Source organism: Bos javanicus, chromosome 3 (genome assembly GCF_032452875.1).
Source record: "Bos javanicus breed banteng chromosome 3, ARS-OSU_banteng_1.0, whole genome shotgun sequence".
NCBI classification, from domain to species: Eukaryota; Metazoa; Chordata; class Mammalia; order Artiodactyla; family Bovidae; genus Bos; species Bos javanicus.
Genome location: NC_083870.1, coordinates 91,669,005 through 91,690,447, shown reverse-complemented (window position 1 = coordinate 91,690,447; position 21,443 = coordinate 91,669,005). Strand labels below are relative to the sequence as shown.

Here is a 21,443-nt window from a genome sequence, read left to right as displayed (position 1 = left end):
GTTCTGCCTTTTCCAGAGTGTCGTATAAATAGAATCATGCTGTATATAGAATTTTGTATGTTTCATTTTGCATTGTTCTTGAGATTCATCCATGTTGTTGCTTGGATCAGCAGTTTGTTCCTTTCTAATGCTGACTTATGTTCCATTGAATGGATGTACCACAGCTTATACACTTTCAAGGAGAGGGACATTTGGTTGTTCTCAGCTTGGGCAATTTTGGATAAAGTTCTACAAGCAGTCCCATATAGGTCTTCATGTAGACACATGCTTTCATTCTTCTTTGATGAATGTCTAGTGTAGAATATCTAGCTCACTTGGTAAATATATGTAAAACTTAATAAGAAGCTGCCAGACTATTTTCTGAAATGGTTGTACGAGTTTGTATTTCCACCAAAAATATATGTAGGATCTAATTGTCCTACATTTGATATTATAAGGCCCTTTTTGCTTCCAGCTTTAGACAGCCTAATAGAGGTATTTCCTTGTGGCTTGCATTTGCATTTCTTTAATGACGAGATGTTGGACATCTTTTCATGTACTTCCTCCATATCTCTTGCACATTTTAAAAAATGGTTGCTTATTTTCTCATATTAAGTTTTGAAAGTCCTTTATATATTCTAGGCATGCATCCTTTATCAGGTATGTGTTTTGCAAATATTTTCTTTTGGATATTCAAAAGGGGCTTAACAGGAAGTAGCTCTTGTGTTTTAAAGAGGTGCTCTGTGGCCTTGTGGGCGAAAAAGTGGGATGGGGCTGGACGGAGGCAAGGAGGCTGTCTTAGCGTCAGGTGAGAGCCGAGGCTCTGAACAGGCCAGGGCGGTAGACTGGGGAGGAGTTAAAAGCAGAAGGCCTGGAGACCCACCAGATGGCTGTAAAGGCCTCTGTGGCCCTCTGAGCCCTCCCTCCTGCCTTCCTTCCTCTGACAGATATTTGTGGACACCACCTTTCAAGGTGGACACTACCTGAAACAGTGTAGGCAATACAATACAGGAGAAATATCAGTAAAGAAATCGAAGTCTTGCCTTCATCAAGTTTACGTCTTGGTGGGGAAGACAGACAACGAGCAGACACACACACGTGTATGCTGTAATGGCTGGCAGACACTGTTAGACACACAAGGCAAGGAGTTGTTATGAAATGCCTCCTTCACAATGGTTACTGAGAGTGAACCAGAGAAGAGTCTTCATGTGTTCCACTCTCAGGAAAGAATCCGAGCAATAGGAAGAATGCTAGACTGTGGTCAGGGGCTCTGGGCTGGAATCCTGGGCATCAGGGTGACCTTAGGCAAATTCTTTCATTTTTCTGACCCTCAGTGTCCTTATTGGAATGATCTTTTAGGCACTAGGATTTTGTGTTTGAAGTTCTTACAAACCAGTTGAGGGTCTGATGAGCCAAAGTAGGTACCTAGCAGAGGACTGCCCTTAGAACCAGGCTGTTTTGTTGGAAAAACTCTAGAGGTCATCAGTTTGGCCTCTCACTCAGTGTAGGTTCCCCTGGGAAGTACAACCACTAGGTACCTGTTCCTCCTCTACAGGTGCCTCTCCATGGATGGGGGGCTCACATCCTTCCCAGGGACCAGTTTCATTTTCTCTTTCTCTGTGTCTTTTTAAAGGGAAAGAATCACACCTTTTACTAAGGGGAAGTGTGTGCCAACTGTGGATCATAATTCAGATCCTTAAAGCTGCCCAGGAAGGACAACCTGCAGTGACCGGAGGACCTGAAAGCCTGAAGACGAATCTGGGGGTGGGAGGGTAGGAGTGGGAATGGGGGTTCTTGGAGAAAGGACACATGGGGGTGCCTGGGAGAGGGGGAAGGGTGTGATGGGGTCACTTTTGCTGGAGACACCTACCAGAAGGTCACGGTGTCTTCTGGGACAGCAAGGCCAGATATCTTTTGATACCAGAGATCGATTATCCTGAGAATTCAAATTGGCCAGTGACATGAACACGGGAGCCAGATAGCAGATGGACTAAAGGAGTGGGATGTGGTTGACCCTCTTGGAACCCCTCCTATTCTAAAGCCAAAATGCTGACTCCCTGTTCAGTAAAATCCAAAGAGAGTTGGCAGAGTGTAGCATATGTCCTAAGGCAGCTGTATGCCCTCTCTGGGAATACTCCATCTCCATCCCAGGATGCTTCTGGAAGCTTGGCAGGGCCAAATGCCATAAGAAGTTGCTGACCTCCTGGGAACGTGCAGCCATTGGGAACAATCAGTTACACCCCTCAAGTCAGACCTCACGGGCATGCCAGTCCAGCCCAGTGGTAGGTCTGAACAAGTTGGTCACAGTATCCTGAGCTTCTGCCCTCACTGTTTTCGAACAGAGAGAGATTGGGTGGGATGGCAGGAGTGTGCTATTCTTAGGGAAAAGGAGACAGGCTCAAGGCTTCAGTCACAAAACCCACATCATGATAAAAATACTTCAGACACCTTAAGAGTATGGGTGCTTTATAGAAAAGCAGTTACTTCCTCGCTCATGTCAAAACGACTGTTTCGGAAGAAGTAAAACTGTTATTATTCACAGGTGCATTGTCTACGAAAAAAAAGTCCTGTTGAATCCTCAAAAAGGCTGATAAGCCAAACTAGGTGCACACCAGGTCTAATAAGTCAGCAGTGTTTCAGGAAATAAGATCAATATACTCAAATCAACAATTTCTGTACACTAGTAATAGAAATTGAAAATGCCATATATAATAACATCAAAATGTGAAATACCTAGGTATAAATCTGATGAAAGATGTGTAAGATTCATACAGTGAAAGCTTTAAAAAGCTTCTGAGAGAAATTAAAGAAGACCTAAATAAAAGGAGAGATATACCATAATCATGGATCAAAAACTCTGTTCTTAAGATGTCAGTTCCCCTATATCATCTATAGATGTAATTCAATACTGATCAGTCCCAGTAATATTTTTTAAACTGACAAGATGCTCCTAAAACTTATATGGAAAAACAACAGACAGAAAATAGCCAAAATAACTTTGAAAAAAATGAGTAAAGCTGGAGGACAAACATTACCTTACTCCTCCCTGGTGTGGAATGGGATCAGGATAGACAAATTAATAAAATGAAGAATCCAGGAACAGACCCACTTATCTATGGACAACTGATTCTCAACAAAGGTACAAAAACAATTCAGTGGTAAAAGAATAGTTTTTTCAACAAATGGTGCTATAACTATCAAATATCAATATGTAAAAAACAATGAATTGTAATCAGTGACTCACAGCATAGAAAAAAAAAAAAGTCAAAATGAATCACAGTCCTAAATGTAAAACCTAAACTATAAAACTTCCCGAAGAAAACATGGGAAGAAAACTTTTGGACTTCGGGTTAGGCAGAAATTTCTTAGATATAAATGAACAGTAGACCTTTGAACAACAAAGGTTGAGCTGTGTGGGTCCAGCAGTTCAAGTGTGAGCGATCTGTGGATACAGAGGACTGACTCTAAAGTTATACATCGTTTTGACTGCACAGAGGGTCAGAGACCCTAACTCCCATACTATTCAAGGGTCAACTGTATTTGTTCTTTTATAGATCCTACTTTGGTACGGTATGAACAAATAGTTAAATTGGACTTAATTAAATTTTTTAAAATTTATTCTTCAAAGACACTGTTAAGAAAATGGAAAGATAAGCCACAAAGTGGGAGAAAATATATCTGATAAAGGACTTTGCCATGAGATACCAAAGTAATATGTGTTATAAACCACTTTGGAAAAGTTTGGCAAGGGACTTCCCTGGTGAACCAGTGGTTAAGACTCCTCGTTTCAATTTCAAGGGGTGCAGGTTAGATCCCTGGTTGGGGAACTAAGAGCCACATGCCTTGCAGTGTGGCCCCCGCCCCCCAAAATCCACTAAGCTCAGGGATAGTTTTTTATCAAAGAAAAATGATGGAGCAAGATTAACCACGTGTGTGACCTTAACAATAGAATTAAGATTTAAAAAAATGAATAACTGTGTGTAATGGGGAACAGACCCCAAAATGAGATCTCAAGTTGCCCTACAACCAGCATGAAAGGAGAATCATAACCCCAGGAGAATAAGGAGAAACCACACCCAACTCTAAATTTTTAAAATGAGTTGTTGTTTTTTTTTTTTTAAACAGTTTGGCAAGTTAAAAAGTTAACCATATACCAACCACATGATCCAGTCATTCCTTTCCTGAGAGTTACCCAAGAGAAAGGAGAGCATGTGTCTGTACAAAGACTGTACAGAAATGTTCCTAGCCACTTCATTTGTGGTAGCCCCAAACTGGAAACAACCCAAATGCCCATCAATAAGCCAAGGAACAAACAGTTGTGTATATCCATACAAATGTCAAGACTAACCAAACTGCACACTTCTAATATGTGCAGTTGATTATGTGTTAATTGTATTTCAATAAACCCTTACAGCTTAGGAGAAACTAAGGAGCAAACTCTGGGAGATACTGAAGGGACGGGAAGCCTGGTGTCCTGCAGTCCATGGGGTCGCAGAGTTGACATGACTTAGTGACTGAACAACAGCAGCAACAAAGGAGAAAACAGCTAAATGCAATGTAGGAACCTAGACAGGATTTTGGAAAGAAAAGCAACATTAGTGTTAAAATTGGTGAAATTCAAGTAGGGTCTGTGGTTCAGTTAATATTATGCCAATATTAATTTCTTATTTTTGATCATTATACTATGGTTATGGGTCTTCCCTTGTGGCTCAGCTGGTAAAGAATCCACCTGCAATGTGGGAGACCTGGGTTTGATCCCTGGGTTGGGAAGATCCCCTGGAGAAGGGGAAGGCTACCCATTCTAGTATTCTGGCCTGGAGAATTCCATGGGCTGTATAGTCCATCAGGTCACAAGGAGTCAGACACAAGAGAGTGACTTTCACTTCACTTCGCTTCACTATGGTGATGTAGACGATATTAACAGAGGAAGTTGGGCGAAGGGGATATGAGAACTCTACTGTCATTGCAACTTTTCTGTAAATCAAAAATTAATACAAAATAAAAAAGTTAAAAAAATATACACAATAAAACTTGTTTGAAGACTGCTTTATCTTATAGAATAAATATAATTTAAAAATATATCTTTAACTTACCACACAACTCAGAGTCACTGTCACCATAGAGAAAGTCAGCAAGTTAGGAGTATAAGAAAAACCTGTGTACTACTTTAAATTGGGCAGTTCTCAAGTACTTTGCTGTGAGATACCAAAATACTGTGTGTTACCAACATCACATACACTGAAAAGGGACATCTACTTATGATGGAGCAGAAGGTTCTCTGGTGCCATGGAAGGCTTGCTTTCATGGAAGGTTGGAAGAGCCACGGAATTAACACCCTTCAGGAGCTGCTCTCAAGCTGTGGACCAATCAAAGTTGAAATATAGACACCCAGCTCCCTCACCCTCTGTGGGATATAACTTTGAGGGGCATGTCTTACACAGGCTTTCAGAGTTTTTTCCAGTGCAATTAAAGTCAAGTTGTCCACAGTGGTAAGCTTTTTTTTTTTTTTAAATATTGTTTATTTGGCTGTGCCAGATCTTAGTTATAGCACACAGGATCTTCGATTTTCATCGTGGCACGTAAGATCTTTAGTTGCAGCATCCGGGATCTTTAGTTATGCCTTGTGAACTCTTGGTTGCAGCATGTGGGATCCAGTTCCCTGACCAGGGATGGAACCCTGACCCCTGCACTGGGAGCAAGGAGCCTTAGCCACTGGGCCACCAGGGAAGTCCTGTAGCCTGCTGATAATGCCGACTTCATTGACTGTCATCCTTGCCCATCCCCCTCCCAGTGTTTTCTTCACCTTCCAAATAAAACTAGTCGCACCAAATCCTTGTCTCAGGGTCTACTAATGGGGATACCCTAACCCAAAGCACTTGTCAGTATTTTTCCAGCATCCCAGTATGTCACCTTGCCCACTCCTCCTCTTTGAGCACCACTGTGCCACTCCACACAACTCCCTGTCTGTCCAGTCTCTCCCTGCACACCCCAATAGGGGTTGACTGTGCAGTTGACAGCCTAAGCCCCGACTTACCAGGGAGCTCTCCGGCAGCAGTCCAGATAGTAAGTGCCTGCATTGAAAAACCCAATCTTTCCTCCTCAATGCCTCCTTTACTATCACTCATAATACTCACACTTCTGATACCAGATTGTGGGATTTTTCCCACACCAAGTGATTCTCTGTGACACCAGCTGAGTGTCCTACAATTTAACTGAATCCTGACAGTACCACATGGAGATAGCATCAGATCCCACAGGGTTAAGGGCTCAGTCCCACAAGGCTGCCCCCCACTTCAGATGCCAACTGCAAGTAGTATATCCCCTAGTTACTCACAGCTTCAAATTGGAGGCTCCCATGACCTCCTCCCTGCTTGGTTTCCATTATTTGCTAGAGTGGCTCATAGAATTCAGGAAAATACTTATATTCACATGTGTACTAAGCTTCCCCAGGTGGCTCAGATGGTAAAGAATCTGTCGGCAATGCAGGAGATCTGGGTTCGAACCCTGGGTTCAAAGATCCCCTGGAGAAGGGCATGGCAACCCACTCCAGAATTCTTGCCTGGAGAATCCCCATGGACAGAGGAGCCTGGTGGGCTATAGTCTAGAGAGTCACGAAGAGTTGGACATGACTCAACTGCTAAGCACAGCACAGCACATGTGTACTAAAGGATATGATGAAGGACACAGATGAAAAGATACATAAGGTGAGGTCTGGGACGGTCCTGAGCACAGGAGCTTCCATTCCTGTGGAGTTGGAGTGTGTCCTCCTCCCAGTACATGGGTGTATTCACCAACCCAAAAGCTCTCCAAAGCCCCATAATACTGGGATTTTTAGAGAGGTTTCCTCACATAGGCATGATCAATCATTAACTCCATTTGCAGTCCCTCTCCCCTCCCTGGAAGATGGGGGTGGTGGTGGCGGTGGTGGTGGTAGGGGCTGAAAGTTCCTAGTTTCTAATCATGGCTTGGTCTTTCTGGTGACCACCCGTATCCAAGAGCAATCCAGGTGCCCACCCAGAGTCATCTCATTAGAGCAAAAGACATGCCATCACCCAGGACATTCCAAGAGATTTAGGAGCTCAGTGTCAGGAACTGGGAGCAGATCTATCAATCTATCTCTTTATCTATATATGGATATAAATAGATATATATGGATTTATTTCTACCATCTTGCAGTGCCCCATTTTCCCCTTATCATTTCCTTGGATCTGCTTCCTAAAGGAAACCCCATGGGGAGGAGTGTGATGGGCAGAGAAGGATTCTGCTATTTCTGGGTTCCTTGTCTCAACTATCTTCAAACCATCTGTCTTCGGCAGTTCAGGCAGCTATAATAAATTACTATAGATTGGGTGGCTTGTACAACAATTTATTTCACATGGTTTTGGAGGCTGAGAAGTCCAAGACCAAGGTGCTGGAAGATCTAATGAAAGCACTCTTCCTGGTTTGCAGATGAACACCTTGTACCCTCAGAGAGGGCTAGCTAGTTCACGTGTTTTCTTAGGACACTACTCCTATCATGAGGGCTCCAACCTCACGGCCTAATTAACGTTCCAAAGGCCCCATCTCCCGATTCCACTATGTTAGAACATCAACATAGGAATTTGGGGTGGGGGGGACATAAACATTCAGTCCATAGCATCAAAATGCCACCTCCTAGACCTCATAAGGGCTTCCCAGGTGGCTCAGTGGTAAAGAATCTGCCGGCCAAGCGGGAGACACAAGTTTGATCCCTGGGTTGGGAGGATCCCCTGGAGGAGGAAATGGCAACCTACTCCAGTACTCTTGCCTAGGAAATCTCACGGACAGAGGACCCTGGCGGGCTACAGTCCACAGGGTTGCAAGAGTCAGACATGACTTAGAGACTACACAGCAGCAGACCTCAACAAAGCCTCCCAGTCTTTCCCAACATAGCATGCCAGGCAGTCACCTGCAGTAACTAGACTTGTCCCACAGGAAGAAACCTGTGGGCCGTCTTAACACCAGGACGCGACCAGAAAGCATAGTTTTGAAATACGTCTACATTCAACTTGGGTAGTGTGTGTGTATGTGTACATGCACACACACACGTGATCTTTCTTATATCAGCCAATTTTGGAGAACCAATTGTTGCAACTCTGGCATGAATGGTGTCAGGACACGGCCCATGTAGCTGAGGGCGTGGTCAGGCAAGATGGTTCCCTGGCAGAAGGAACTGCTCTGGGTCAAAGCAGAATCCTCTGCTGATTCCTAAGCGACTTCCTTTCTGAGCCGAGTTCATGCAGAGATCCCTGATTCCCCACCACGTCTGGGGCTCAGCTCAGGGTCTGCTTTCACTGTTTCTGGCCTGGAGCTACTCTCAGCTGGCTCCGGGTGAGGCTCGTGAAGCATTTTGTTGTTGTAAGACTAGATGCTGAGTCTGCATCCTTGTTTAACTCAGTAAAAAGCCTCGATGTGGCCTCCAAGCAAATCACTTGACCTTTCCTGAGCTTCACTTTCCTCATCTATAAAATGGGGATAAAACTGACCCGCTTTTGTTACAGGACTGTGAGGATTAAAGAAGATATTTTATGTTATATGCTATTCATATGTAAGGTGATATTTAAGGCTTCAACTACAAAATCTGTTTTTAGGACATGAAAAGATTTCTCTTCCTTCAAGGAGAATTTACAAATCCTGATTTGTGAAACTCAACACCTGGAAAAAGAATTTCCTAAACAGTTCCTCTCAAATGACTGTAGGATGGGACCCTGACATCACATATTTTAGGACAATGTCCATCAGGTACATCTAGGATTTGCATAAAGCTTTATTGCCCTAAACTCAACCCTTATATCTCTGTTCATGTAATGAGGGTGAGTGAATCTGTTCTAACAAGTAGTCCTGAATAGGCAGTGACACAGCTACAGTAAAAGTTTATTTCTTGTTCCCCTAACAGACCAGACCAAAGTCCAGGGTGGTGGGCAGTTTTCCAGACAGCGATTAGGGGATCCAGGCTCCTTCCCCATGTGACTTTGCCACCACCCATGGCTGGGTTGTCTCCAGCATAGAAGTACCAGAAGACAGGCGACCCTCACAGAGGGTTTTCCCACTGCAGCTCACATTCTCTTGCAGAGACTCTTAACACAAGAGCACACCCGAGGGCAAGGGAGGCTGGGGAGTGTGGGCCAGGGCTGTGCTCAGAGGGAGGAGTGGGTTTTAGTGGACAGTTAGTAGTCTCCACTGGTCTGTAGACGAGGAAATAGTCTCAACAGGACTAACTGATTTGCCAGAATTAGTCAGGTCATCCCAGTGACAAAGCCAGGACTGCAGCCCAGAGCTTCTGACAGTCATGTTTGATGCCTTAAAAAGCACAGCCCCACTTTGAGTCATCACCTCACCTATTCTCACTTGTCTCCTAGCTTCCCAGTTTCCCCCTGTAGTCTGTTCTCTACCCTGCAAATAGGAAGATATTATTAACATCCATGCCAGATCATTGTGACAAAGATAGAAATTCAAAAATGGGGAAGAAAATTACCCTGGCCCCTCTACCCTAATACACCTGTCCCTCCGCCATGCCATCATCCAGACCTGGGTGTGCAGGTTCAAAGGGAAACTGGCCCATTGAAGGGCAGAGCCTGTGCTTGAACCAGGACTACCTCCACATCGTGGTCCCCAGAGCAAGAAATGACAGAGGCTACTTTCCAGGTCACACTTTTATTTTTACAGAAGGAGCAGCCACACAGCCACAGGGACAGGAAGTGTTCCGGACAGCAGGCACAGCACCTGCAGCTGTAAGAGCCTGATAGAGGGACCACACCTTTCTCTGTGGTCCCCATGATTTAAGAAAAATACCACACATCACACACTGCCACCCCCATCCCCACCCCCTCCCTTCCCGTAACAGCTAATTATGCATCCTTCCAGCCAAAGAAACTGGCTAGAATCTGGATCTTACAGAAAAACTTTCATGCAGCCAAGAAACTCAGGGTTCTGGAAGGGAGAGGCCTCTTCTTATACTTTTCACACGTGCTCCCTGCACCCCACCACGTGCCAAGTTTAATTCCACCTGAAACCACCACCTGGCTGGATAGTGACAAGACTGGCTGCAAGAAAGAGCTGGCAACTCAGCTCGACATGCTTGGAAGACTGCCCCTTTCTAGGCAAGATATCACTGAAGCAAAACATGACCCTGAGGCTGGTGTGACCCCAAGACCCTCCCTCCCAGCCCCAGGTTCTGGGCAAGGTCTGTGAAGGGCAGGATTTTGGTTTGTAGGACTGAGGACAAGAGGCTGCTGGCATTTCTGGCTGCACTCCCAGGGGTCCAGGGACAGAGGCCCCACTGCTGAAAGGATGGGGCCTCATCTTGCTCGGGTTAACCCTTCCTCTACAGCAAGTAGGATCATCAGTTTACCGCTGAGCAAGAAGCCCACAGGCCTCACTGGGGGAGCTAGTGCCAGAGTTCACATGCTTTGCATACAAGCGAGAAAATGAGGTTTCTGATTTTATGCCCCCTCCAGAGGCCAAATGGGTAAGAGTGGTTCCTCCGCCTTCTGAGTGCCCCGAGTGCACCTGGCACTCCCAGGACCACATCAAGACACCATGGTGAGCCAAACCTGGGGTGCGTGGAGTGAGCCTTGGCAGCCAAAGTGTGACCCTGGGAGGCTTCTGGCAACCAGTGGTGACAATGACACTTCCTTGCAGGCCACAGATGTGCCTTTCTGAAAAGATGAGAGCTGGCCGTGGGCTGAAGGAAGTATCTGAAATGGCAGACAACCCCCACCTGGACCATTTACTTTCCCTCTGACTTTCCACGCAGACGAGGCTTTCTCGTGGGGTTCGCAATCACGGCTGTTTAAGATAGCCGTGCACTTCTAAAGCAGAAGAGCCTCGGGTAGTCTTGTGTACATGGATGTGACAGATGAGGAAACTGCAGCTCAGAGGGACAAATGACTTGTCCATGGAGGCAGAGCTTGTGAAGAATACAGCCAGGACTGAAACCCAGGCCTCCCAGCTCCCAGCCAGTGCTCTCCTCTATTCCAGAACATCACTGCCTGCCCCAGCTCACTTAATTCCCTTACATAATTCCCTCTCAGAGTCTGGGTTTTCAGCTGAGGCTGGGCAGTTCTTAAGATGGAGCTGCATAAACAACCAAGCTTTAACAGGTGGGCAGGGGCCTGGGAAGGTTTCCTTCCCTCTGGAATAGACACGAAGCTAACTTTTCTCTGAGCTTAGGATTTGTAAGGCACTAAAATTAACTACAGCTGGGGGTGGGGAGAGGAAGGAAAAAAAAAAAGGAGGGGATGAGTGGTTGGAGAAATCAAGTTGATGCTGTTTTCTTTCAGCGCCACAGTGAGGATCCCCACGAGACCTAAGGATGACAGGCTCCATTTTCCTGCTTGGTGTGGTCCCCCCACCCCCAGTCCCAGCCCCACTGCAGAGTGGAGGACACACCCCAGCAGGTTGAAGCAGGGTCTGGGGACAAGCGGCATGGAGGGTGGAGAGGCAAGAATGAGCCCAGGTCCTATGGATTCAATTCAGAGCCAAAACCACTCACCCCACCTGCCCCAGGCCCAGACAGGATTCCACCCTGAAGTGTCTTCTCCAAGCACACGGTCCTCTCTGAGTGGACTTGGGCAATGGTTGCGGTGGGCCTGCAAGCCTGAGCATGAAGGAAGAAGGGGCAGGGCGTCACCAAGGAAGACAGAGGGAACTTTGGAATCAGACCTGACTTTGGCACAGCACGTCTTGGGCCCGCCCACCCCATCTGTTGCCCTCCCAAGAGCCCAGCGATGGAAAGGAACTTTCTTTCCTTCCCTCCATGAGGAGCTCTTCTGGCTGACAAGTGATGGCAGAGCAACTCCAGGGCACCCCTTTCCACCAAACCTGAGCCGGGCAACCTGATGTGGAGCCTTCCCGGACTCAACCACGGAATTCAAAGCACTTTAGTCTGATGTCATGCTGAGCAGGAAGCTGCGCTAATAGTAGCTGTCAATTCTTTAGCACTTCTACTGCAATGGGTGCTTGACTTAGATGTCACAGCAGGCAGGGAGCATTACCCACCACAGCTTTCAACAGATGAGGAGTCGGGCTCAGAAGGGCTCAGTGACTCGCCTGGAGTCACACAGCTAATGAGTGGCTGAACTGGGAACTGGACTCAGGTTTGTCTGACTCCAAATCTCACATCCTTTCCACTCCACCCCGCCGCCCCTGGAAGCTGGGAGCAAGCCGTCAAGGCCATGTGGGTAGGGGGTGTCTCTGGAGGGGTTTCTTTCTCAAAGTGTGGATCTGGCAGAGCAGCCAAGCTTGAGTGAAGGGTAGATGCCTTCTGGCCCTGGGGACAGGGTCCCCCTCGCGTCTGCCTCCTCCTGGGCGGGCTCCGGCTCAGTGCCTGGCAGCCTTGCAGATCTTGTCGTAGACCTCAGGGAAGGCATCCTGGCAGCCGAGCTGCTTCCGCAGCCTGTGGTACAGGGAGCCGTCGAACATCTCCCAGAACTCCTCCCGGTCCATGTAGCAGTCGGCATACAGCATCTGGAACCTGCAGTGCAGACACAGGGGTGAGGGCTCAGGGGCGGAACACAGAGGCCCCAGGAGGGGAAAAGGGTGCAGAGAACTCCAGTCACCCCTAATGCGCCCCTAGTGCACTGCCTGCTCTGCAGGGCAGGACGAGCTTTTGGGGGATTTCTCTTGTTTGACCCCCCCACTAACAAGCTAGTGGTTGAGGTTGGGGCATGAATTTTAACCCCATTTTGCAGACGGGGAGTCTGGGCTCAGGGCGTTAAGTGGCAGCAGAGGAAGAGTTAGAAGGATGCAGTGTGCTGCATGTCTGCTCCCCTGATGCAGTTGCCAGGCCGCTTTCTTTCCCTTTTTTGACATTCAATAGGCTGCACGTGATGAAAGCATATAGCTCAAAGCTATACGGATACATTGTATAACACGGGAAACAGACCCACTATTTTATAATAACTATAAACAGGGCATGTGTTCATGCTAAGTTGCTTCAGTCCTGTCCAACTCTTTGGGACCCTATGGACTGTAGTAGCCCTCCAGGCTCCTCTGTCTGTGGGATTTTCCAGGCAAGAATACTGGTATGGGTTGCCATGCCCACTCCAGGGGATCTTTCCAACCCAGGGATCCAACTCATGGTTCTTATGACTCCTACATTAGCAGGCGGGTTCCTTACTACTAGGGCCACCTGGGAAGCCCATAAATAGAGCGTAACTTTTAAAAATTGTGAATCACTATATCGTATACCTGTAATATATAATATTGTACATCATCTAAACTTCAACAAAATAAATATAGACAATAAGCAAATTTTTAAAATACATTAAAAAGGAAAACCACAGCTTGATAAGTTCGATGTTACATAATGTCTATAACCTTGAAACAGTCACCTCAGTCCAGACAACAGCCATAGCCATCCTCACAGCCTGAATTCCCTGGTGCCATCCATCACCCTCCACAACCCCAGGCAGACCTGCCTTCTGTCACTATGGGTTCAACTGTGTTTTCCAGAATTTTATATAAACAGCATATATATATATATGTATATGAAAATAGAACCACAGAGTACTCTTTTTTCCTGGCTTCTTTCAGTCAGCATAACTATTTTGAGATTCGCCTACAGTCTGTTTCAGGACATTTCTGAACGATGCTCTGTCCAGGCCTCTGTGTGGCTTTCATGGTCCTGAGTCTTCCCTCCTCAGTTTTGGTCTCCAACCTGGAGCGGGAGCCCCTGGCTATGTCTAAAGCACTCCCATGGCCTGCCCTGCAGTGGGGAGCAGGGTAACTCCTGGGTTTCTGGCTCTAGCAGCTAGGGTATACTGTTGGGATACTCAGTGGAGGGGCGGGAGATGCAGGTATAAGGGAAGGCTAAGAACACCTGTAATCCCACCTCCTTAGAATCTCCCAACTCCCTTCCTGAATCTGAGGGGTCGTTCAGCACCCAAGGGTCTGGCCAGGAGCTGGCGTCTTGGCCTTCCCCGCACCCTCCCAGGACACTGTCCACACTCTGGGCACTTGCTCACCCGTGCACACTTCGGACAAACTTCTCCAACTGCCTCATGCAGGACCGGGCTTCAAAATGCTTCACACGTGGCTCCCCGTAGGCACCGATATCAACATAGAGCTCGGCCTCATCTCCCTTGGGGTGCACCAGGCCCGGCTGGCTGGGCAGGATGAATGGGCACAGCCAGATGGGGTAGACCTGGGGGCCGGAAGGGCAGGTCAGTGCTTTTCCTCCCACAGGTGGAAGGCTTGCAGCCAGTCCACCCCGCTCCTGACCAGAGGAGGGCTGCCTGGGGCCCCCCGCTGCCCAAACAGCCATCTCTCCCCTGCTCCCCGCAAGCCCCAGCTGAGTTCCCAGCCCCACTCACATGGATGTCGTTGTGGAAGGTGTGCAGGGCCTGCGGCAGGCACTTCATGGGCACCAGCATGTCCTGTACCACGTGGTGCTGCTCGTACAGCTTGCGCAGCGTCTCGCCCTGGGTCAGCTTCAGCAGGGAGATCTTGGGAGGCACCATCCAACCAAAGAGGTAGCGGAAGATGGGGTTGTTGCCAAAGGGGATGATGTCCTGAAAGATGAGGGTTGGGGATGGAGAGAAGGAGCCCAGCAGGGCCCAGTGTCCCCCTGGGCCAGGACCTCCCTGGGGGCTTCACAGAAGTATGACGGGTCCACTCCTATCTGCAGGGGCAGTGGTGGTACCCAAGGTTAACCCAGCTGGATCTGGGTTTGATTCCCGGCTCTGGCATTTACGAGTTGTGATATCCGTGGGCTGGTGACTTGACTTTTCTGAGCTCAGTTTCCTGATCTGTAATATGGGACTTGTGAGAGTGAACGGTGAATACCAAATGGAAGGCACTCAGCCTGGGGCAAGACGACAACGAAGCCATCGTTGCTGTTCTGGTTGTTGAGGTCACTGTGGCGGACACAGTGCGGGTGTTCCATAAATGCTTGGGAAATAAATGCTGTTGACTGCCGACAGATGGATACCCACAGAGCTTAAGCAACTTTCCCTAAGGTCACACAGCCAAGTGTGTGTGGCAAAGGTCTGGCGCAGGCCCCACGAGCCTTCGGTTGACAGCATCTCCTGAGGCTTTCTCTGACACCCCTATTAAACTGTCACTGCTCCCCATCCTTCCATACACACAACTGCAAGTTCTTGCTCACCTGTCAAGGCCAAGCTCAACAGCTATCTTCAACTCTAGGCAGAACTAGATGCTTCCTCTTGTTCCTGTGGCCCCTCATGGGGCCACCCGCCTGCCTCCCCCAAGCTGGCCTCTCAGGAAACCCCCCTGAGCAGGGCTGGCCTTCCTCTTCTGTGCCTCCAACTGCCATGCGGGAGGAGCCACTGCTCACGATTGTCCTCTCTGCTCCCAGCTTGCCATCTTCCTCAAGGTGACCAGCGTCCATCTGGCACCCCATCCTCACAGCTCCCGGGACCTTGAAGCCAAGGGATTCCTTCCTTCATTATGTAATGACGAGGTGCCTATGTGCTCAGGTGCAAGGTTCTGTGCTGGGTGCTGAAGATACCCAGGTCACCAAGACGTGGTCCCTGACCCCAGGTGTGGAAGAGGTGCAACAGAGAGAGGCAGCACATAAAAGGGTCCACGTCAGACTAGGGTCAGGGGCAGCTTCCCAAAGGAGCTACCATGCTAGGCTTCGGAGGCTGTGTGCCCCACCCCTCCCCTCCCCTTGAATCGCCTCCTCTGATTGCCAGCCCTCTTCCGCAAGGAAGGGAGGGGCCTGTCTGCTTTCTTCTCTGTTCGATTCCAGCTCCTACACCAGTTACTGGAATACAACAGGAGCTTAGCAAATAGCGTGGCCTTTACTGTTCTCTTGGTTGTCTTTGGAGAAGCCACACAGCAGAAACAGCAGAAACGCTCGGCAAAGGCCCAGCCTCTTTCCACAGCCCTGACCACTCATCATTCCTCCTCCATCCCAGTCTCATTCCCCTCCCCAGAGGCAGGCATTGTTAGGAATTATTTGTGTCCCTTCCTAGAGACATTGGTGCACAGACAAGTCTGTGGGCTTAAAAAACCTGCAACTCACAATTGGCAGCATCTGCTAGGCTCCTGCTTATCACTGGACCCTGAGCATCAGCACACAGGGTGCTACTGCGTTCTTTGTCCTGGCTTCCTGACCCTGTACAGACTGTCTTGTTTTACTGCACTTCTGATCTGTGACCAGTGGTCTCTGACATCATACTCTGACTCACTGACAGCTCAGATGATGGTTAGCATTTTTCAGCACCAAAGTATTTTTAAATTAAGGTATATCCTTTTTTTTTAAAGACACAATGCTGGTGCTCACTTAATAGACTATAGTATACTATAAACATAACTTTTCTATGCACTGGGAAACCAGAAAATTTGTGTCACTCACTTTAGTGTGATATTCGCTTTATTGCAATGGCCTGGAACCCAACATGCAATGTCTCCAAGGTGACCTTTCATGGGCTTGGGCTGCAAAGTCCTGGCTCCTGGCCTCAAGGGGAGACAACTTGGGAGGATTACACAGCTGCAGACCTCCCTGTGGCTTGGCTAAGGTCTTTGCTATGACTGTATCACACCTCGACTTGTCTCTCCACCCACCCCTACTTGCATTTTCTCTCGCAGCTGAGGATCACCAGAGTCCCCGCAAATAAACTCCCTGTGTGCACATCTCAGTAGTAATACACCCATCCTTTCAGATTCTTCCTTTAACTTCAGGCAGTAAAGGCTAGTGTTTAGCAGCAAGAGGTGGAGCTTAACTCCCCCAACCTTGAGTGACTGGAGACTCCACTCTAACAGGAGAATACGGAGGGAGTCGCAAGGTGATAAGACTGGGTCACGGAAGGCACTGAGGACCCCTCCATGGTCTCTCTGGATCACCTGCTCTGGGGGAAGTCTGCTGCCCTATGGTGAGGCACGTGAGCAGCCCAGGTGGCAATGAACAGAGGCTTCTCATTGACAGCCACCTTAGGGGGCCTTCCAGAATGCAGATTCTCGCCTTCCTAAAGACTCTAGCACACCAGCCTGACCGACACCTTGACTGCAACTCTGAGCCAGAATGACCCACATCATTGCTCTCCAATCTCTGACCCTCGAAACTGTGTGGTAACAGATGGCAGCTGCTTTCATCTTCAGAATGTGGGGTGAATTCATTATGCAGCAATAGATAACCCTTACTATTACACTCTATCCCTTACTGAGCTGTGTTAATTTAGACAACCTAAACCAGCTTCTTCATCTGTAGAAGGGAAATAACACCAGGACCTACCTTTCCAGGGTTGTCAGGAAGACGGAGAGAGCGGCATAAAGTGTTTGACATAAGAACACATAAGGAGGGATTAATGTTAACTACTGTGACTCTCATTCTGATGTGCTCTCATGTACTTTGCTGGCTCCTCTTGCCTTTCCTGTCTCTTAAATATTCCTGATCACACCTCCCACAACCTTAACACTGCTCTTGGCAGGGATAAAGGAGGAGTTGGGAGTTTTCTGCCTTTGGCAAAACTTTCCACCAAATGCTCTGGGCCTGGACACTCCTTGAAGCAGGACTAATAGGGATGGAGGAAGCCCAGGGCTCCCCAGGCCTTGAGGAACCAACCCTCTCTGCCCACTCCTGCACCCCTCACCACCGCCCCACATTCTGCCCAGAGACCTCGCCCATGTTTAGAACTGACCCGACACCCCCTTGTAGGACACCACCAGGTGTAAGTCTTTCGTGCCTGACTTTCCTGTTTATCTTAGCTGCTGTGGACTTCTGGGTATCTCTAACCAGCATCCTTGCTGTGCTGCAGCCACGCAGTATCTTTCCATCTGATCCCACCAGCCACTGTTCCCCATCTCCCAACCTCTCCCCTGTGCTCTCTCATGGTCTAACAGCAGCAAACCTGCTCCATCCTCAAGTTATTCTCTCGACCATCTACTTGTCTCCGTGCTCTTAGCTGATACCTGGCTGCAGCCCTCTGGCGTGGTGTCATTTTCTCTCCATGACCCTCTGGAGTAGATGGAGGTGAGGTGGGCTCCTCTTGGCCCCTCGTTACTGCTTCGAGGTCTCTGCCCCTCCTTTCTCCGGAAATCCTCAGCGACATCCCCACCACCTCCACCCCGACCAGCCCCCAAATGCCCGGATCACTGCCACCTTCCCCAACACTGATGCTATCACTGATATGGTTTAACACCTGCCCCCCCGATAATCCTGTTTGTCCTCCCTTTCGCCTGGCCTCTGCACTGACTTTCACATCACGCTCCTGAGCAGAGGATGACAAACTAGAGCATGTGGGGATCGGTCTGCAAGTGGATCCAGCCCACTGGCTAAATCCGGCCCCTGCCTGTGTTTATATATAGTTTCACTGGAGCACAGCCACACTCATCTGTTCAAGCGCTGCCCAGGGCTGCTCTTGGGCTACAAAGGCAGGGCCGAGCAGCTGTGACAGGAAGTTTGATCTGCAGAGCCTAAAGCCTTTGCTATTTGGCCCTTTAAAGAAGTTTGCTGACCTCTTGATGTTATATTCACTACCTCTGTTGACTTGGGGGGAAAGAAAAAAAATAATGTCAGAGCTATGAGTTGAGTTTATTCAGTATCTCACTGAGATTGTAGCCCAGAAGACCCACTCTCAGTGCTGTGAAACTGTTGTGAAGAGGTAAAGGTGAGGTCAAGATGTATGTGATTTTGGCAAAGGATACATGTCATCCAGAGCTTCTCTGGTGGCTCAGTGGTAAAGAAACTGCCTTTCAATGCAGAAGACTCAGGTTTGATCCCTGGGTCGGGAAGATACCTTGGAGAATGGAATGGCTATCTACTCCGGTGTTCTTGCCTGTGAAATCCCATGGACAGAAGGAGCCTGGTGGGCTACACTCCATGGGGTCACGAAGAGTCAGACATGACTCAGAGACTAAACAATTGTCATTAAGCACATCTCTTGGTTGAAGGTTGTTTGTAGTTATAAGGAACAGATGTCTTATTAATGGTTTTATTGCTTTACTAAGTACGTGAAGATGCAAGCGTTTTGGAAATTTTTCTCCTCAAAATATCTTCTAACTATGTGAAGGTCTGTTCTGGTAGTTTGCCCAGAGCACAGACAGCGTCATTCTTGATCTTTACCCTGAATTCCTTTCAGGGTGTGTTGAAGGTCAGCTTCTGCAGGGGCTAAGGACTTCATTCCTGCAGAACTGGATGTCGGGGAAAACACCACAGTTTCCATTTCACGCATTGGTCCTCTGGCCACCACTACCTCTCCCTTCCTGCTGCTTATGCCCTCCAGTGCTCTGACATCAACTCTTCACCCCAAGGGGCACCCAGGCCAGCATGTCAGTCCCATCAGCCCCGCATATCCTCACCACCCCCTCCCCCAAGCTGGCTCCGAATTCATCACGATCCTGTCCCAGCTTCTCCAACCCTGCCTCACTTGTCTTACTCATCCGCAAAATCTCAACCGTGGTTAAATCTAACTTTCTCCTTATTCTCTGTCCCATCTACACAACTGAATGTGTGAAAACCTACAGCCACCAGGGCCGGTCTCTGTAAATGCACGCTCAGGAATCTTTGGCAGGCCCACTATTGCCTGGCAACCTATGACATTTTCCCAGTCAACTCATTCCCACTCTCCAAGGGACAAGTTCCCAACTCCTCTCTTCTCGGTCCTTCAACAACCCCTCGCCCCCTCATCTTGGCTGAAGTCCTTGCTTCCTATTTCGCTGAGAAGCAACTGGAAGAGAAGGCCCACACCCCATAGCAACTGTTCCATTAACTGTCCAGGGGTGACTCTCCAGGCTGTCACTAAGGGCACCCTCTCCACCCAAGCGCAGGATCCACCATGCTCAAGGCTCACCCTGCGAGCACACCCTCTTTCCTGCACTGCCAGCACATCAACATGCAGTCATTTCTCCTTCTGTTGTCTCCTCTCGATCCCACATCCCCCTCCGGCTACCACCCTATTTCTCTGCTTCCCCTGATACTGAGCCTTCCTAGATCTCTGTTTTCACTGTCCCCACTTCCTTATCTCCGTTTTCTCTTTAACTCACATCAGGCTTTCAGCCCCATGACTCAAGGTCATCAGTGACCAGAGGTCAATTCTTTGTTCTCGTCTCACTCAGGGACATTTGACACAGTTGTTCATCTTCCTTCTTGTCACACTGTCCAGGTTGCCGGTTCTCCTGGGTTTCTCCTTCCCTCTGTCTGATGCCGCCTTCTCCTCTCCTGGCTGGTTTCTCCTCCCCTGACCTGTAGGGCTTGGCTCTGGGACTTGTCTTCTTTACCTTCCCTCACTTGTTTAGTCCCATGACTTTAATTAACATCTCTCTGCTGATAGTACCCACAGTGGTATGTGATCCTTCAGCCTTTGAAGATCTGACATTTGTGCCAACTGCCCACTTGACATCCCACCTGGATGTCTGAGAAGGATCTCACGCTGACATGTCCCAGACCAAACTTCTAATTTTCCTTCCCAGACCCCTCACCCACATTGTCCATGGCAGTCAGTGGCACCTCAGGTCACCCAGTTGCTTGGGTCCCTAACCTTGGAGTCATACTCTGTTGGAAATCCTGTTGGTTGGTTCAATCTTCGCAGTACCTCCCAGATCTGAGACTCCTTTCCTCCTCCACTGCTACCACTCCAGACAACAGAATCCTTCTTTCTTCTCTTCCAATCTAAGTCACCCTACCCCATCCACTCTCCATCCAGCTGTCAAAACTATTGTTTTAAAACAAAAATCAGGTCATGTCATTTTTCTGTACAAAGTCCTCCACTAGCTTTCTTATCACACAAAGCAAAACAGAAAGTCCTCCCCTGAACTACAAGGACCTACATGATCTAGGCTCTAGCTGCTATTCGACCTCATTCTCCACCATGGGTCTAGCTAAAGGGCCTTCTTGCTGTTTTTTAAAAACATGCAGACTTGCCGTGACAACTTGCATCCTGCCGTGATGTAAAAAAATGGAGTTGGACCCCACCTCTCACCAAATATACAAAACTTGAAATGGATCAAGAACCTAAATATAAGAGCTAAAACTATAAAGCTTTTAGAAGATAACACAGGAATGAATCTTCATGATTAATGCTAAATCTCCACTGGATTTAGCAATGGATTCTTACAGATACGACCCTTAAAAGCATGAGTAACGCAAGAAAAACTAAACTGGACATCATCAAAACCAAAAACTTTTGTAAATCAAAAGACATTATCAAGGCAGTGAAAGACCACCTACAGAATGCGGGGAAATATTTGCAATCATGTGTTTGATAAAGGTCTAATAATCCAGAATATATATAGAACTCTTAAAACAACAAAGATCAACAACAGTGTAATTAAAATTGGGCAAAGGATCTGAATAGATAGTTCTTCAAAAAATATACAAATGGCCAACGGGCACTGGAAGGATATTCAACATCATCAGTCATTTGGAAAATGCAGACCAAAATTACAGTAGGACTCTACTTCTCACCCACTAGGATGGCTACAGCAACACACCAGAAAACAGCAAGCACTGCTGAGAATGCAGATATTGGAACCCTTGCATG

At 47.9% G+C, this 21,443-nt stretch overlaps 2 protein-coding genes across 2 annotated transcripts in view; one reads left to right on the top strand and one right to left on the bottom strand.

Annotated features, from left to right (window-relative positions):
* CIMAP2 (ciliary microtubule associated protein 2) overlaps positions 1–3,249 on the top strand; it is a 32,763-nt gene extending 29,514 nt beyond the window's left edge. Inside the window, exon 10 of the mRNA XM_061411822.1 lies at positions 1,613–3,249. Within this exon, the coding sequence (XP_061267806.1) occupies positions 1,613–1,679 (67 nt within the window). The 3' untranslated portion in view covers positions 1,680–3,249. The remainder of the gene's footprint in view (positions 1–1,612) is intronic.
* A 6,386-nt stretch (positions 3,250–9,635) lies between these two features.
* Positions 9,636–21,443, bottom strand: part of DHCR24 (24-dehydrocholesterol reductase) — a 34,273-nt gene continuing 22,465 nt past the window's right edge. Inside the window, exons 7-9 of the mRNA XM_061411821.1 lie at positions 14,313–14,510; positions 13,965–14,143; positions 9,636–12,472 (exon numbers count right to left, since the gene is read on the bottom strand). Of these exons, the coding sequence (XP_061267805.1) occupies positions 12,319–12,472; positions 13,965–14,143; positions 14,313–14,510 (531 nt within the window). The 3' untranslated portion in view covers positions 9,636–12,318. The remainder of the gene's footprint in view (positions 12,473–13,964; positions 14,144–14,312; positions 14,511–21,443) is intronic.